This window comes from Schistocerca americana, chromosome 1 (genome assembly GCF_021461395.2).
Source record: "Schistocerca americana isolate TAMUIC-IGC-003095 chromosome 1, iqSchAmer2.1, whole genome shotgun sequence".
Taxonomy (NCBI): Eukaryota; Metazoa; Arthropoda; class Insecta; order Orthoptera; family Acrididae; genus Schistocerca; species Schistocerca americana.
The window spans coordinates 864119675-864139555 of NC_060119.1; the positions used below are offsets into that span (position 1 = coordinate 864119675).

At 37.3% G+C, this 19881-nt stretch overlaps 1 protein-coding gene across 1 annotated transcript in view; it reads right to left on the reverse strand.

The window, feature by feature from the left end:
* LOC124594796 (AF4/FMR2 family member lilli) overlaps positions 1-19881 on the reverse strand; it is a 106972-nt gene that overhangs the window by 19651 nt on the left and 67440 nt on the right. The window contains exons 13-14 of the mRNA XM_047133220.1: positions 15857-16004; positions 2893-2958 (exon numbers count right to left, since the gene is read on the reverse strand). Coding sequence (XP_046989176.1) covers positions 2893-2958; positions 15857-16004 — 214 coding nt within the window. The remainder of the gene's footprint in view (positions 1-2892; positions 2959-15856; positions 16005-19881) is intronic.

The following is a 19881-nucleotide window of genomic DNA, read 5'->3' on the forward strand; positions in this document are numbered from 1 at the left end:
AAATCACTCATGCGTCCCATGCTAGAATATTGCTCAAGTGTGTGGGACCCGTACCAGATGGGACTAACAGAAGATACTGAAAATATACAGAGAAGGGCATCACAAATGGTCACAGGTTTGTTTAATCCATGGGGGAGAATCACAGAGATACTGAAGAGATACTGGCAGACTCTTGAAGACAGATGTAAACTATCCCAAGAAACTCTATTAATGAGGTTTCAAGAACCAGCTTTAAATTATTACTCTAGGGATGTACTACTAAACCTTACGTGTTGCTCACACAGGGATCATAGGGTGAGATTACAACAATTACTGCAAGCACAGAGGCATTCCAACAATCATTCTTCCCATGCTTCTTACAAGAATGGAATAGGGAGAACCCTAATAATTGGTACAGTGGGATGTACCCTCTGCCCTTCATCTCATGGTGATTTGCAGAGTATAGAGTATGAGTATAGATGTTGATGTGGATGCTCCAGTAATGTTTTGAGGCACAATGTAGTATGACTCAAATCTTAATTCGCTATTTCTCACACGTTGTGCATATCGGAATTTAGGTATACATACCTCCTTAGTTCACAAAGCAATGAACTAATTTTTTCTTGTAACTTACAATAGCCTATACCTATCTAGTAAACCTAAACTTTATTGCAGGTTCAATTAAATAATAGAGAAATAAAAAGTTTTCTAAAAATTAAAATATGAGACACAATAATTTTTATTCTTATTGATATAGTTAATGTGCAGAATTATTAAATAGATCTAGTATCTCAGCCAACAAATCATACATATTTGGTAAATATTTGGTCTCCTTCATGTCTGGATTGTGAGACTGAATGATACCTAAATTTGAATAAGAATTTTATAAAATTTAGTGCATCACTTTTTAATTATTGTTTTTTATAAGCTTCAGTGCAGTCTAAATTGTTCAAAATACATGAAAATTGTTTAGAAAGTGTTCTGTGTTTACTAGGATAAACTACAAAACTGTAAAACTTACACAAAATACCTAAATAGTGCATGAAAGAAGTAGGTGCTGTTTTCATGTAATATGGAACCAAAAAAGTACTCTGTGTCCTTAAAACAAATGTACTTAATGTAGAAGAAAAAGTATTAGGATTGAAAAAGGCAGCCATGGAAAACAGATCAAATTGCAATATCAATAACAAAATAGCTAAAACATATTCTTGTTATGGTGTTCAGTATGAAGACTGCTTTGATGTAGTTCTCCATGGTAATAAGTCTCCTCATCCAGTCGAACCTGTTTGCTGCAGTCAAGCCTTGGTCTCACTCTACAACTTATACTCCTCCTCCCACTAACCTCTATTACAAACTGACCATTCCTTGATGCCCCAGGAAATGTGATATTAATGATCCCTTCAGTAGTCAAGTTGTACCATAAATTTGTTTTCTTCTAACTTTGGTTCAGTACCTCTTCTTCAGTTATCCAATCAACCATCTACTGTTCAGGATTTTTTTTGTTGTTTTTGTTTTTGTTTTTTTGTTTTTTTAGAATCACATTTCAAAGTTTCTATTCCCTTCTTCCCTGCACTGTTTATTGTCCATATTCTACTTCCTTACAAGACTACATTCCATGAAAATATCTACCAACACTTGAATTTATATCTGATGTTAAAATACTTCTCTTTTCCAGGAGAGCAAGTCTGCAGTTTATATCCTCTCTACTTCAGCCTTTGTCAGTTATTCTGATCCCCAAAAAGCAAAACTCATCCACTAGGTACTTTTAATGTCTGAATTCCTAATCTAATTGCTCTCCACAGTTTTGGAACAAGAAGATTAGCATGTTCCAAAAGTTAGGAATTATGGGCGTTTTCTACTCATCTGCAAATGCTCGATTCATTACCTAATTTTATAAAAATACACGAAATGCTGTAGGTCAAACTAAACTTAAGATCCAAAAATTCTTGGGTAGCCACCATTGCACTCCAATATTGTTCAGTTACAAATCATGGAAGCTTTTGTTCCAGTTTTCAGATCGCAGTAGTTGCAAAGCATTTGCAATTGATGTGCATAGCAACCATGGGTTTCCCAGAAACACTGTTGTCATTAGTTGCTCTGCAACTACTAGAGTCTGAAGACATCCAATATCTGTATAAAACTAGTTATCAGTATTTAAAAAAGATATGACTTATATTATAAAAAAAGACATTTCAAACAGAAACTCTTGAAGTTCTCCAGTTTCCTGTGTGCATAACAACAGAAGCACTGGACTCTCCTTGACATGAGTTTTACTACCTAGTCATGTAAGAATGAAAGTCACAAGGTGACTAACATAATGAGTTAACATGTCTTAAGAATTTTTTGGTTGAGAAGGATTTAGTACTAAAAGAAAATAATTACTAGAGCAGTGGATGGACAGTAAATAATCTGAAGGAAACACACAAACACAAACCCATGCACACACTAGACAAACAGTATATTCCCTAGGTTTACATATTTTGTTAATGTTTTAAAACAGACTAATACAAATATCTATGGCTACACAATATACAGAGGCTACTGGAAGTAATTTGTAGTGAGCTTAAAGGTCATTTATCAGTTGGTGACAAGAACAGAAACATCGTAGAGGCTCTAGCAAATATACATTTGTAATACGCTGAGTGCTATTTGTTGTTCCTCTAAGGATTGTTTATAACATTATTTGCTATTATAAATCACAGTCATGGGGAGTCCTTGAGAACCTCATTTATTCCAGATGATGAAACTGCCAGACAGTGGCCAGTAAAATCTGATCCACTACAGTTGAGAATTTTACTGTCAAATTCTAACATCTTATCTGGCAAATGCATTTGCCATAATGAATTGAATTGTATCTGCACATATCTAATCTCTAACAGCAATTTCTTGGTCATGTTTCCTAATCACACTCACCTCCCGGGAAGCTGCACTGGTCAGCCACTGACGGAGCAGCTGCTGTTTCTCCTGCCAACTCTCTTGCTGCATTCACAGACATAAACCCACAATACAACTAATTAATAGCAGGAATTATCAATGCTAATGAAGCATTTCTAATCTGCATGTCTGGCTTTGCCCTCTAGCAAAACTCAGCATAAGATACATATCAAATGAATTATGTTTACCATTACTCAATGACCCTTTAGCATTATTGAAATTTGTGGAAAATCAAATGGGAAAATTCAGCCAAACTTCTGATATTTGTTTCTGGTGCCGTGCATAAATGTGCATGTTAAGTTGTCTGCAACGGTCAAAACAATTATATCAGACAAATGATCAAACATTATGGAAATCTAAGTTTTTTATTTCATACTGATGATGTGACTTACTGAACGAAAGTGCTGGCAGGTCGATAGACACACAAACAAACACACACATACACATTAATTTCAAGCTTTCGCAACATACTGTTGCCTCATCAGGAAAGAGGGAAGGAGAGGGAAAGACAAAAGGATGTGGGTTTTAAGGGAGAGGGTAAGGAGTCATTCCAATTCCTTACCCTCTCCCTTAAAACCCACATCCTTTCATCTTTCCCTCTCCTTCCCTCTTTCCTGATGAGGCAACAGTTTGTTGCGAAAGCTTGAATTTCATGTGCATATTCTGTGTTTTTAGATATATTTTTCCCACGTGGAATGTTTCCATATATATATATATATATATATATATATATATATATATATATATATATATATATATATATATATAGAGAGAGAGAGAGAGAGAGAGAGAGAGGGAAACATTCCACGTGGGAAAAATATATCTAAAAACAAAGATTATGTGACTTACCAAACGAAAGCACTGGCAGGTCGATAGACACACAAACAAAACACCATTTTGTGGTGGCAGACTATGAAAATGAGGCTAACAATTGTCTGACAAAGAAATAATGACGTTCAAACCTGTGGAAAGCGGTTAAAAATTATCAGTGATGTGGGAAAAACGGAAATGGAAATAAAGCGAACGTTATTAGAAATAGCCGAAATGGTTGTTTAAAAGGTGAAAGGAACTGTTTGTGAACTGCTATAAAATCCACCGTTTCTAGTTCACAAACAGTTCCTTTCACCTTTTAAACAACAATTTCAGCTATTTCTAATAACGTTCGCTTTATTTCCATTTCCGTTTTTCCCACATCACTGATAATTTTTAGCCACTTCCCACAGGTTTTAACGTCATTATTTCTTCGTTAGACAATTGTTAGGCTCATTTTCATAATCTGCCACCACAAAACGGTGTTTTGTTTGTGTGTCTATCGACCTGCCAGCGCTTTCGTTTGGTAAGTCACATCAACTTTGTTTTTTATATATATATATATATATATATATATATATATATATATATATATATATATATATATATATATATATATATATATATATATATATATATATATATATATATATATATATATAAAAATAAAAGGTGGTGTGTGGCAAAACACATTTGTTGACAAATGCATGAAGCTTGAGCTGATATCTGTCTGTATTGCTGTTAGTAGTGCCCAATGCAGCTAAGTTCCTTTCTTCCATTTATTCTGATGGTCTTTGAGAAATATGTAACATTTGTCTCTGGGAGTGGTTGCTTGGGGATGACCTTGTCTTAATTACTTTGACTATTTCCCATTTTTAAGTAATTTCATAGGGTTCTCCAACAGTATTTGTTATGTAATGCCATGACTAAATGGATTCTACTGCACCAGTGGACTGAAACACCAGCGATCCTAGCAAATTATATTTTTGGACATCACAACACTCTAATTCATATGAAAATTAACATTAATGCAGTATACTGATAACTATTCAAGTGTCTGAAGTGAGTGCAAGAGCCCTTCCCCACTTCCTGTTGTAATGGTGAGTGTGCTTTAGACACATATTCTCTCAATGTGTATCACAATGTACTGATTGATCCTTTAATTGCTACGAGCAGCAGAGTATCTTTCAACAATGAAGGAAAAGATGGATTGCTGCTTACCTAAAAGAAGACATGCTAAGTTGCAGCAGGCGCAATTAAAAGACACTTACACAAAGCTTTCGGTCACAGTCCTCATCAGAAAATGATAAACAGAGAAAAACACACCATTCAAACACATAAGCAAGCATAACTCTCACACACATGACCACCAGCACTGGTAGCTCAAGCCAGAATGCGACTATCATGTGGGATGGCAGCAGTGATCTGGAGGGGGTGGGGAAGGGTAAGGGATAGTAGTATATGGGTGGGGGGACAGAGTGTGCAAGGACTAGAATGCCAACAGGTGCAGCATCAGAAAGTTGTGGGGCAGGGAGGTGAGGGGAAAAAGGAGCAAAAAGGACAGGAGCTGGGAAAGAAGGGCTGGTGCATTCACAGAGGGCAGCAAACAAAGAGGCTGGGAGACATGAATGGGGAGGTGATGATAGGACAGAGGTAGAAACGGTTGGGTAGAGGGTGTGGGGAAAGCATGTTACCATAGTTTAGGCCAGGATAATTACAGTAACAGAGAATGTGTTGTAAGGATAACTCCTGTCTGAGCAGTTCAGAAAAGCTGGTGGTGGAGTGGAGGATCCAGATGGTTTGGGTAGTGAAGCAGCCACTGAAATCAAGCATTTTATGAACAGCTGTATGTTGTGCCACAGGGTGGTCTACTTTGCTCTTCGCCATGGTTCGGTGGTGGTCATTCATCCTGGTGGACAGCTGGTTGGTAGCTGTACCAAAATAAAAAGCTGCATAATGATTGCAGCAGAGCTGGTAAATAACATGGCTGCTTTCACAGGTGGCCCTGCCCCTGATGGGGTAGGATAAACCTGTTTCAGGACTAGAATAGGAAGTGCTGGGTGGATGGAGGGCATGTTTTGCACCTGGATCTCCCACTGGGATATGATCCTTGTGGCAAGGAACTGGGATTGGGAGTGGCATAGTGATGGACTAGGATGTTATGGAGGTTGGGTGGGCAATGAAACACCGCTTTAGGAGGAGTAGGAGGGATCTGGAATAGGATATCCCTCATTTCAGGGCATAATGATAGGTAATCAAAGTCCTGGAGAAGTATGTGGTTCAGTTGTTGGCAGTCCAGCATGGTACTGGGTGACGAAGAGGCAATTTTTGATGGCCAGTTCTTGGAGGTGGTGGGAGGGTTGGGGGTTTGAGGGGAGATGACACAGGAGATCTGTTTGTGGACTAGGTTTGGCAGACAGTACCTTTCCGTGAAGGCCTTGGTGAGATGATCAGCATACTAAGCAAGACAGTTCTTCTCACTGCCAGACTGTATGGAAGGGACTTTTGGTGTCAAAATGAAGGTACTGTTGGTGGTCAGTGGGTTTAATGTGGGCAGAAGTGAGGATGAAGCCATCAGAGAGGATGAGTTCAATATCTAGGAAGGTGGCACACTGGGTTGAGGAGGACCAGGTGAAGTGGATGGGAGAGAAGGGCTTGAGGATGTGAAGGAATGAAGATAGGATGTCTTTGCTCTGAATCAAGATCACGAAGGTATCATCAATTAACCTGAACCAGACTAAGGGTTGGAGTTTTGGGGGGCTAGGAAGGTCTCCTCTAGATGGCCCTTGAACAGGTTTTCATAGGAGGGTGCCATGCAGGTGCCCATGGCTGTGCTGCAGATTCGTCTGTATACCTTTCCTTCAAAGGAGAAGTAGTTGTAGGTTAAGATATGCTGAGAATTATCACACAATCAGCTTAATAGCTCATGCATCAAAGTTGCTGACAAGGATAATATACAGAATAATGGAAAATAAAATTGGGGGTGTGTTAGATGATGGTTAGTTTGGCTTTGGGGGATGTAAAGGCACTAGAGACACATTTCTGATGTTGTGGTTGATAATGGAAACAAGGCTAATGAAAAATCAAGGTACATTCATAGGATTTGTCAACCTGGAAAAAGTGGTTGACAATGTAAAATGGTGCAAGATGTTCGAAATTCTGAGAAAAGTGGGGTGTAAGCTATAGAGAGAGTAGGGTAATATACAATATGTACAAGAGCCCAGAGGGACTAGTAAGAGCGGATGACCAAGAACGAAGTGCTTGGATTAAAAAGGATGTAATACAGGGATATAGTCTTTCACCCCTACTGTTCATCCTGTACATCAAGGAAGCAATGACGGAAATAACAGAAAGGTTCAGGAGTGGAATTAAAATTCAAGATGAAAGGATACCAATGATACAATTCACTGATGATATTGCTATCCTCAGTGAAAGTGAAGAAGAATTACATGGTCTGCTGAATGGAATTAACAGTCTAATGAGTACAGAATGTGGATTGAGTGTAAACCGAAGAAAGACGAAAATAATGAGAAGTAGAAGAAACGAGAACAGTGAGAAACTTAACACCAGGCTTGATGATCACAAAATATATGAAGATAAGGAATTCTACTATCTAGGCAGTAAAATAACCAATGACGTACAGGGCAAGAAAGACATTAAAAGCAGACTAGTACTGGCAAAAAGGGCAGTCCTGGCCAAGAGAAGCCTACTAGTATCAAACATAGGCCTTAATCTGAGGAAGAAATTTCTGGGAATGCACATTTGGAGCACAGCATTGTAAGGTAGTGAAAAATGGACTGTGGGAAAACTGGAACAGAAGAGAATTGAAGCATCTGAGCTGAGGTGCTATAGACAAATGTTGAAAATTAAGTGGACTGATAAGGTTAGGAATGAATATGTTCTACACAGAATCAGAGAGGAAAGCAATATGCGGAAACCACCGACAGGAACAGGATTATAGGATATCTGTTAAGACATGAGAGGTTGGCAAAGGAGGGGAATTTTTGGTGGCGGGCTGCATCAAACCAGTTAGAAGACTGGTCACTAAAATAATATATGTATATATTCTTTCTTCTGTGTAAAGATTGGTATTCTGAGGAAAGGACCTGAGGAAGGATGGTGAGGCTAAGTTGGAGGTAAGGAATTCCTGGATGGTGACCAGTGGCTGGTTAGATTTTGGGGGGGGAGGGGGGGGGTGGAAGATCATGGTTGGATTGTGGTATGAAATTGAAATGGGAGACCCGGGGTTCAATGTTTGAATTAGGTTGGTTTTGATTGGAAGGATTGGCGGCATATAAGTGCTTCCATTGCACAGACTGGGAGAAGGAAAGTGGATCTCTGACAAGTCCAGCATGGTTAAATTCGGTGTAGGGCTAAAGTTTATCCTATGCCATCAGGGGCTGGGCCACCTGTGAAGCAGCCTTGTCATTTATCACCTGTGCTGCAACCTCTGCACAGCTTTTTATATTGGTGTGACAACCAACTGGCTGTCTACCAGGTTGAATGGCCACCGCCAAGCTACGGCTGAGAGCAAAGTAGGCCATCATGTGGCATAACATGCAGCTACATAAACATCCTTGATTTCAATGGGTGCTTCACAACCCAAGCCATCAGGTCCCTCCCTTCCATCGCCAGTTTTTCTGAACTGCCTATATGAGAGTTATTTTTACAGCACATTCTCTGTTCCTGTAATTATTCTGGTCTCAACCTACAGTAACCTACTGTTCCCACATGTCTGTGCCTGTTGGCATTCTAGTCCCTGCACACACTGCCAGACAGTGTTCCTCTGTAATAAATTTAAGACTTAAAATTTGAAAAAAAATGACACTATAAGTGCCGTGAAAAGGAATTCTGAAGTTTTGCGTAAAATGAGATCTAGTTGCCAAACCCAACAACACATAAAAGGCTCCAACTGCCACAAATAAAAAAATAGCACCAAATGCAATCAATCAACAGATGGCACACAGTTTTAACAGTCATTGCAGCAACATGTAGAATGCACTGGGTTCATACGATTATTCCTCGGGGTTAGATAAAACGGCAGAGGCAGCAAATGTTTATAACAGTTTGACTGGAAAGAAATGACATTTTTAAAAAAGAAGATGTTGCGACTGCAATCAGGAAAAGCTGAAAAATGGAGGGAATGAGTACATAGGTTCAGCAATAAACATATTCCTGAAAAAGCTCATCCAGCACAGGATGAAAGTCTTATTACCGATTGATAACTACACCGTACCTTGACAGAATGTTTCTTTTTGTTCTTTTTGCATGAAAGAAACAATGAAGTCTAACTAAATCATGCTGATTTTGATGAAAGAAAAACATAAAAAGAGTATCATGAGGTATAGTGCACAGAGTTTTCCTTGCTTTCAGAGTCAGTGCGCATGAAAGTATAAATGCAAGAACCTCAGCTATGAACACATTCAGTCTTTTTGAAGACGTTTATGCCCTGTAAGATATTTAAAGATAAGAGAGTTACTTGATGGTGTTGATGCAAATACTGCACGTTAAAAGAAGATCTCATCGTACCTCTAATGATCCATCACAGAGCAGGAGACAATCACCTGTTCATTACATTGTTCCATTTACAGAGGAATGTCTTTGGTGCTCATTTACAGAGGAATGTTTGCTGAAATATCTTCATTAATTCAAAAGAAAATCCAGGTACTATCTAACGTCTTACCACTTACAAGAAGACCAGGTGTTACAAAACACAACTCCGAAAATTCAGTGTCGAAACGGAAAATCAAGTGATACGGCACACACGGTCTTTTCAATGAGAGTGAATCACTATAGCAGGCACACTTCCAAAGTACAGTGGCTACAGGTGGACAGACAGAAGTCTTGTGCACTTAAACCAGCATAAGCTTAATTGAAATTGATGCCTGGGAAGTTACTGCTATTTTGAGAAAATGTATGCAACTGCAGGACATCAAGAAAATGCAACTCCCTGCCCTGGATGTTACATGCCACATCTCTGAAGAAAAGAAGGAAGACCTCACAGAAATAATGCAGTACCCGACACATAATGACAACAAATAGTTTTATAAAACTACTACAGAATGAACTTTGGGAGTATGAACAAAAAACATACTTGTTTCATTCATTTGTCCTCTTTACTATCTTTTTGGTGGGTACTGAACTATGGCATTTAGAGGTATTCATCGCATTTCCACTTTCAGGAAATTTTCCTGGAATTCATGTTTTGATGCTTAGAGCCTTTTTTATTTCAAGTCTTCAGTTAACAGACGTGGACTAGTCAGCATTTCTGTCAGTTACTGCAGGACTCCCACTGCAGCTCAGGTGCAGACATCAGTAACAAGACAAACTGTCACAATATGACAGGATTCAATGTTCAACTGTCAATAACTGGCTGTGTACAGAAGTGAATGTGTGTTATTGCCTAGAATGGTGCAGACAATGCAATTTTTGTTCCGTGGAGCAGTGGAAGAATGTTTACAGACAGAGTCACAGTACATAGTGGGTAACATAGATGGATGTTTGTGGTTCTGGTAAATTCCTGGTGAATAGCATTGTAGTAATTAAGTAGTGATGGTGTGATGGTTTTATCACAGTATGATAATACTCCTGTCTACAAATAAAGCACTAGTACAAAGTAAGAATGGATGTATAAACTATTTTCTGTAATGGTTTATCCATAACCTCAACCAAACCTTGATGCACTACAGCTTTGATTGTGTGTGAAATCAATTTTTCACCATCCATCTGGAAGAATTGTAGTAAATTCTTTATGTGCACCACAGCATTGCAGAAAGCTTATTCTGTAAATAAAAACTAACAGGCTATTTGTTACATGATTGATATTTGTTGGAATGGGCACCAGTGCCTGTGCAGAGTCCTGTGGGCACATAGTGGGGCTTACCAGAATATTGTGTCATTCATCCTGATATGAGTGTCAGATAATTCACCTGTATTCAAATTCAGATTAGGTGACATAATGAATAATTTCAAAGAAGAGGTGTACAATTTGTAACACTCATTTTGCTGGAATGAATGGAATGCATAAGTACTTACTAAATTCTAATTAGATTTTCTGCATCAAGGGCATTCATAGAAATTTTAAGAACATGTAATTACACGGAAGTAGAGATGACAGACATACAACTTTAAGAACATGGTTTAATTTCCAGTTTTTGATAACTTTCAAAAATCTGTCACTAGGAGAAAGGTAAACATCTCAAACAAGAAAAGGAAACTAAATGTTTCAGCATCGTAAGGAACAAAAAGTTGTTCCATGCCCTGGAGCAACACAAGATATAGGAAACATTTGAAAGTGACAAGTTCTACACCATATAAAGCAACAGTCATGGAGTTCAACTACATCCATTATGGATAAAATACATTCAAATTCAATTTTTTTAAATGTTCCAGAGTGAGTCATCTTCCAGTGAAATGCACCTGCAAATCATGTCTGTTATTTCTCCTGTTACCAATTTTATCTGTTCTCCTGATTTGGGAATTTTTGGAAATTCTGAAATCCTGAGATTCTACTGTATGTTTAAATCCGACTACCACTCCCTGTCGAATTTACTTATGTTTCAGTAAATGGTTAAGAGCATGTTCCTCCTTTGCCACAAATATTCTAATTTATATTTCTAACTTCCTTCTGACTGAAACAATATTATGAAAAGGAAAGTGTGTACTCACCATATAGTGGAAATACTGAGTTGCAGATGGGCACAACAAAAAGATAGTCTTTTTGTTGTGCCTACCTGTGACTCAGCATCTCTGCTATATGGTGAATAGCAACTTTCCTTTTATAATATTGTTACATTCCATCCTGGATTTTCCACTGTTTGATCTTTGTCCTTCTGAATGACTCACATATGCCTACAGATACATGGTAAAGTTCTGCCCTACATGGGAAAATCAGGTCCAGTCATTTTCCATGTCATTCTCTCTCTATGACATCATTACATGGGTATACACAATTTCATAACTGATAAATTCTTCACATTACAACACATGTTTTTACACTCCCTCTTTTTGTGCCTTGTTGAAGCAACATCTTCACTCATGGTCTTGAACATTTTATCAATATATTTCTGTTTCTATTACTCACATTACTGGGGAACCTAATAAACAAGAGCAGGTTGTTTTTGTAACTGGATTATAAACTCTAAATACAGGAAAACAAAATAAGGAAATTTATCTACACAGTATTGTTAACTGTAAGAAGTTTCTACATCTAGGTACACAAATGAGTGAAGGAAAACAGGGGGAATGAAGTACTAGGTACAAAAATGGGTGTATTACCAACATATACAGACAAAAAACTATATTTTGTATTAAAAATTTATGAATCTCATACAAACATACATCATTTATAGAAGGTGTTGCTAAGAGTAATAAAAATAAGTCCACTGCAAAAATACAGGGTATTTAAAATTAAATACAAAGTTGTTTGTATAAATCTCAGTAAAGAGAAAGAAATACAATTACTGATTTTTTTACTCAGTATTCACTATTCCTGCAGTCTACATACATGGAGTTTGCACATGTACTTCATATACCTCACACAGCCAGAAGCATGTATCGTGTGCAAAGGGCAATCTTAACTAGCACCTTTAAAGATGGTACAGGCTTAGAGTGTACAGAAAAGCACCCATGTAACTAATCACAAACCTTATGAATAAAACTTCTGTTTGACAGTATAAAACAAATCATACATTCTATGAATGCAAAAGCAGTGAGTATATTCATATGCAAAAGCTTTTAACTCTGATTCTAACTTGGAAACTGTCTTTTTACAATTACATGTACGACTGTTTACTCCAGGTGTATAGGGGGAAGGTTATTTCTGTCCCTGTCTCCATTTCAACTTTAACAGTGCTGTATTATACACTTATCTAAAACATGGCAAACAAAATAAGATTGAAAATTTAGTAGTCACTAAACAAAGTGATTGCAATGGAGCATAATCATAAACAAATAGAAACAAAGTGCTTAATCAAAAACAAATCTATGAAACATGCAGCATCAAAACAATGGCAGTAAGTCTTTGACCAGTCTGCTTTTTGCACTATAGGGTAATGTAAACAGAGTTTGACAAGCCACTCCCCATTATTGAACAATTGTGGTTTTTTAAAATTATTTGTTAACTGATTTTGTTTCCACTCAAGTGTTAAACAACATTCAAGTCCTGGAGGTAGAGTTTGAGATGCAAGTTCTACAATTTTCCTTTGCGGGTGAAACATGATGATAAACTGAAATATGAAGGTACCGTTTCTTAATACCAGTGTTACAATTTCATAGGAAACAAGTATGAGGAATACAAATCTGTGTAGTGGAGGATGCCAAAACAATGTAAAAAGAGTGTAATTCTGAGCTATTAAAACTGAAAACCAAAATCCAACAAATATAAAGCTACTGGGACATGTTACTAAAGAGTGTGACACTGGAAAACCAGGGCTTAATGCTTGTATTTCTTTCATTAAGAAAGAAGAACTGTTACTGCACCTTAATGGAAAACCAAATCATTGATGCATCTGGAAGTAAATTAGATTTAGAATGAGTTAGGGATAGATGATCACTGTTGCACAACATCAACAGCTGATTTCCAAGATCAACAGTGGGATATCATTAAAGGCTTTGGACAATCAAATGTTGCAAGGTATAACAGAGATACAGAAAATTCCATGATAATTGTACATCAGTGATAAGGTCCTAAAAGAAAAATGACTATCAAGAGCTATTAAAGCCAATGGTGAAACTGATGGGTCAAGCACAAATTAAGAAGAGCAACATAACTATTCAGTGCCAAAATTGGGAAAGCTATCATAAATATGAAGTGATCTATTACCTAAGGCCAGAATTTCATACAAGTAGCAACAAAGGAATGCAAGGAATAGACTAGCACAGACAAAGCAAATTTTCTAGAACAAATTTAGTCAAACTGTGGAATAATTTTTCAAATATGTGTTTGGGACATAGCACTGCTTGAAAGTGAAAAGTGAATTGAGAAAACTAGGGACACTTGAAACATTTGGTAAAGCAAAAAATGTTTAAAAAGACCCACACCAATAAGTGGAAAATTTTGTGAAACATATGGTTAATAGTCCAGGCTTGACAATTAAACAAATTCGACAAATTACAGAGTGTATAAATTACTTCCTGATGAAAATGTGGCACAAAATTGAAAGAAACTAATGCACAACTTTGAAATTCTAACACTTTATATCAGCTGAGATATTGAACCAACTATCATTTATTGTTCTTTTTTCATTTTCTAGAACACAGCTACAGGTATTTTTTTTTTTTTATTTGCAGGTGACAGCTATAAAAATAAGATGAGTCCAATTACATAATGCTTACTAACATTTCAAATGAAACTTCTAGAAATAATGCCGGGCAAATTTGTCACGTTTGAGGACAAAGGCTGCTGCTAGTGGGCATCATTACCTATGCTGTTCTGTGAATATTGTGTAACAGTACCCCGGCCAGTTTTGAAATCTGCACAAACCAGTTGATGTCTATCATTCATTAACTTCATCCTTGTAAGTGATGCATTTCCTATCTATACATTGCAAGTATTATTGTACTTTACATTACCTGTCTTTTTAAAGACCCTTTAAATGCCTTCTAGGTCCACTTGTTTGAATTTGAGATATTTGATTCGTTATATCTGTACATGAGAGAATTTTTTATAACAATTACACATGAAGATCCTTTCAAAAAAGTGCTCCCAATAAAATATTCACAAGGAATCCACAAAAGTCATGTAATTAAGGGTTTCACGAAAGTTTATGTAATTAGAACCATACTGATGTAAGTAAACAATATGACAAGCATCAAGAACGTTGCAATGTCACTGTAAACATCCTAAATTTTTCTTGAATCACATGGTGGATGACAGAAATTACTGAACAATATTCTGTGGTCTGCAACAGAAACGAATTTTACATATTATACAGTTAATAAATATAAATCTATGGTTCAGCAGAAATGAAAAACCTGCACATCTGTGCTGGAACGATAGAGAAAAGTGAACATTAAAGGCACAATGAGCTATCCATTGGTGGTCCTTTTTTTTCACTAAATAATGACTGCTATAAGATGGCAAGGAATACTAAAAGATTTGTGTGAATAGTACTTCCTGTGTACGATAACGCAGTGTGGCCACAGCCTAAGTAAAGGTTTTACAGAGTTTTATGATGCAAATGACTTGCCTGCAGAGTATTTTTGAGTTCACACAAAGTATCTGCATGAATTATATAGACAGCTATGTCATGGAAAATTGAACTTTTCAATCAACTGGTGAGATCAATTCTAACTTTAATCAGCAATGTACTGCAATGGTAAATACATCAGAAGTCATGATAGTACAACTTCATTTAAGGTGTCAGAAACACCTGGAACCCTAAATTCCATAAAATCATTTCAAAATTAAAAACCACATTAATTCTGAAATAGGGAGAAACTTATCAAATCAGCATAGAAATATTTATGTTATTTGTATGTTATGCTATGATAAATTACATCTGTAAGATAGGCAAATATTTTAAACAATTACCCTCTTCTAGTAAATAAAACTTCCACAACCAAATTATGAACAAAACCCTTGCATACATTCAACCACAATCTCAGTAACTGTTTGTTGATACCAGCAGCTGTATAATATAATTTAAAAAATAAGTTTGTAGTCAACAGTGCATTACTGTGCTCTTTAAAATTTTGTACAAATTTTTAATGTTGGCATGTTCCAGTCACAATATTTGTTCTATGTATTCATGACTCCTTTTCATTATTAGTGCTACATGTGGAACATGCAGTACCTTTCTGTTTGACACTTTCTGTCATTTTGTTTGTATTTATAGCATCTCTATTGAAAACTTTTATGCTGTTATACACACCACAGTGCAGGAAGCAAAGGGAACACAGCAGAAATGTATTATTAAAAGTGCATAATTAGACTTCATGATGTATAAATTAGGATTCCATCAAGCAACAGCAAGGGTTAAACAGCTGAGCACTTCATTCCAAAATTTACCCAAAACCAAAACACTTAATAAAACCTCAGGCCAAACTGTGTTACATGAGTGCAGGGAACAGACCACCAAATGAAGTGAGTGACCTAGTGCAAGTGTTCAGGAGTATGGTTGTTGTAGCAGACCTGGAGTTGCTGTGCCTTCTCCAGCTGCCTTGTGCAAACTGCAAGATCCTCATGGGCACGTTGCAGTTCCACACGCAGCTGTTCACTTGTTGTTTCCCAGTTGCGAGTAAGCTCCTCTTGATGTCTCAGTCTCTCTAGAAGTGCAGACCTGTAAATCAGAGCAAAACCACTAGTACAAAAATAAGAAAGTTATATTAACAAAAGACATAATACACACAATGGAAGCATGCAGTGTGTCACAAGGCACTATCTCAAAGAGTAGTAGAACACACTTCAAATATTAAGGCAGTCAGAAAAAGATGAATGTGTGTAATGAGAGGGAAGGTTCAAACTTATGGACAGAAGGGCAACAGCCAAGAAAAATATGTACAGAGAGTTACAAGTGGAAATATGGAGCTAGACAATAAGTTATAAAAGATTATAACAGGATAATATATGACCAGAGTGTTGAAGGAAACTTGTGATGAAAATTGAGCCTTCTAATGCAGTGTCTGGAGTTATCAGTTTTGTGGAATGTATTTACAAAACACAATGCAACACACCCAGACTGCTGAGCACATTAATACACCACTTCCGCGATTTGGAGAGGCGAACCTGCCCTGGGTCAAATAGTGGATTAATGACATGGGCTGGTAGGCCAGCCAGCTTGGAAGAGGGTTTTGGTCCACTTCCCACATCCATCTAAATAATTACCACACTGGTACCCATGCCATCCCTCAGATACACACTGCACAAACATTTCAAAGAATATTCTCACACTTGAAGATGTTATTTATTCTAGACAGACAGATGGGTTATACAAATTCTGTTCCAGCTGTGTTGTGGTGTCACGAAGGGCATCAGGCCACCAACTGTCACTAGCACAGCCAAAACCCATTCATATAACAATGGAAAAAAAAAGAGGAAAAATAACAAGAACAAGAAGGAAAAGAAGACTATACAAGACTCAGTGTAGATCTCTGCTACTGTGCTACCAGTAAATATAGTCTATCAATGTATTTCACTCTCATTGTATGTACAATGTGAGTTTATGTAAATTTGCCTAGTTTCTCAAGTGGGTTATTGCTTGGTAAAATAAATGTTATGAACAGTAGGGTCAGAATAGGTAGCAACAGAAGTGCTGGCTGGGCAAATTTGGAACCTAGAGCTGGTATAAAAGAAACATTATGTTCAAATGCTTAAAAGTTGTCATGCATCAAATAACAAAAGATTGTGTAAATAAGGTGGACAACAAAAAGGTACAACAGGTTAGAGAGAGAGAGAGAGAGAGAGAGAGAGAGAGAGAGAGAGAGAGAGAGAGAGAGGAGGAGGAGGAGGAGGAGATTAGGTTTTAATGTCCCACCAACATAAGTGTCATTACAGACAAAACACACACTTTGAATGTTTCAAGAATGAGTTCCTTTCAAAGGAACCATCCTGGCACTTGCATGGAGTGATTTAGGGAAATCACACAAAACCTAAATCTGGATAGATAAAGCGGAATTTCAGCCATACTCCTCCAAAGTGTGAGTCCAGTGCACTAATCACTGTACCACATTGTTTGGAACACATTGTTTCATGTCCACTGCTGTTAGTGCTCATAGTTTAAATACACCTACCTGTAATTTGTCTTTATTATTGTACTTCTCTTGAACGAATGTAATCTGTGTTTTTCTTCTTCTCACTGTAATAATTCCTGTACCTCAGAAGTGTAATCTCCAGGAACAGTGTGATCAGACAAGAGATTACCAACAGGGTGCAAAAGAGTTCTGAATTCTACCAGCAAATGAGAACCCTCTGGTGGACAACATGACTCCATAAAAAACAAAATCACTGATGTTCAGCAGATACTTTGATACCTATGGTATCAAAGCACACACCCTAACAAGGAGAGAGTCATTGAGACTCCAGGCATCAGAAATGAAATTTATTAGATCCACTACCAGAAGACCAAGAATGATAAGTTAAGGAATGAGGAGGTGAGGAAGAAAGCTGGAAACAAGACATTCCTTTTAAACTCAATCAGCACATCCACAATGAACATCATTAAGGATGACCATGATGACAGAGAAAGGACAATGGACAACGTTCTCCATGGCAGGTTACACATGAATGGAAGTAAGTGGAAGAGGCTTCTTAACAGTAGTATAGGAACTCGAACTGTAAAATGAAAATGATAATGATAATGATAATGATGATGATGATGATGACGACGGTAATTTATAACTGTTGGATTCTATATCAGCTGTTACTTACATGCTTATCGCAGTGCATGTAATAATATGTGGAAGGCCTGGATTTTAGCAAGGGCTCCTACAATTGTGTATGCTGTAGCCATGGCCTCTAGGATTGTATGTGCTAGGGCCAGGCTCCCTGACTAATCACCAGTCAGTTGTGTTGGCCACCCTGTCCATCTGTGCCCCTAGGAACCCACTATATGACTGAGTTTCCCAATCTACTTGTTATACACCAGCACAGCTAAGGAAGGTATGTCATTATTGATATCCCTTGAAAAAACAATATGCCAAAAACTAATTCTGTGCACATATCTTTGAATAAATACTCAGATAATAGTTAAGGCTCATATCACTGTCAACAGCCAATACAATCATTGCAAAACTTTATAACAGTAAAGGGTACTGGTCTGCAGTTCATGTACTGCAGTTCATGTACTTCACTTACTTTGTTTATGTGCCAATGTGGCATATCACCTGCACAGGTAATGTTTGTTATAAAAGCAGAAATACTTGTTGAAAGGTGAAGTCACCAGAGAACTGGTTCATTAATTAATTAATTAATTAATTAATAAGCAAATTATGTACTTGATAACCAATGAGAAATTTTTGTCTCCTTTCTTTTATTGTATATCTTTTTTATTCTGTTGTTACTGGGTGAGAATATAGCTGATATCAACAACAAGAAAAGAAGAACTTGCTACTGTGAGAATAATATTGGCTGGTTACCATATAGATGATCAGATGGAAAGAAGTCTACATGACCTCATTTACACACAAATACAACATATTTGAATGATATAGAAAAAAAACATAATGGAAAATTAGACCATTATTGTTTATAGCTGTAAATTACGGCACTTCTCCACAAAAAAATTGAAGCGATTACAGTAATTTTCATTCACTGATATTTGAATAAGAACACTAAAAATTTCAAATGGGAGAAAGGTCTAAAATACTTTGGAAGTCCTGTTATCTTGCATGCTGGAAGTAACCCAATAATAAGAACATTACCATTTAACTGCAGTAGCTCATTCCACATGTTAAAGTAACAAAGAATTCTGGAAGAAAATACTAAATTATCACATGAAGCTGTTTTGGAAAGAAATAAAAAAACAAGTTTTGACAATAGTGTCTACACTTCTACTATTGAAGGCATCACAAATAGTATAGTGGTGGATACCTTATTTCAGTTCAACTTCATCATCCTATCATTTCTGAAAGCTGGATAATCTGAATGCACATACTATGACTTAAATCTGTTTAATATCAGTGGAAACAAGAGAGGCAGTCAGTGTTCTGTGAGCTGTTTCAAGAATATGCTGCACAAAATTGTTAAGGCTTTCGTGGCCACTTGTTGACAAACTGCCTATTGGCTTCTGTCTCGGGTTCTTCGGCCGACATTCATCTAATGATTTTTCTGACGTTTCGCTAGCACGAGTGGCTGGCATTGTCAAAGCTTCACCCTCCATTGCCGGTGGTGAACTGGAGCCGAGCTCGCGGGCGCAGACTATATTTACCTGGCGCGCCAACGTCCGAGGGCTTCTCCGCGGTCATTTCTGGTGTGGTTCTCCTCTAGCTACCTGCAACGGTCGTTTGCTGCAGTATGGGAAGCCAGGATCTGTTTACCTTAAGGCTTTCCTCTTTCTTGTTCAAACTGTTCGTTTGTTTTTGTATTTCTACAGCTTCTCTGAACAAGCGCGTATGATAATGCTTCTCTACAGCCAGAATATCCATGTCGACGAATTTTATTACGTGGTCAGTCTCATTCAGTGCGTGCTCTGCCACGGCTGATTTCTCCACCTGCCCCAA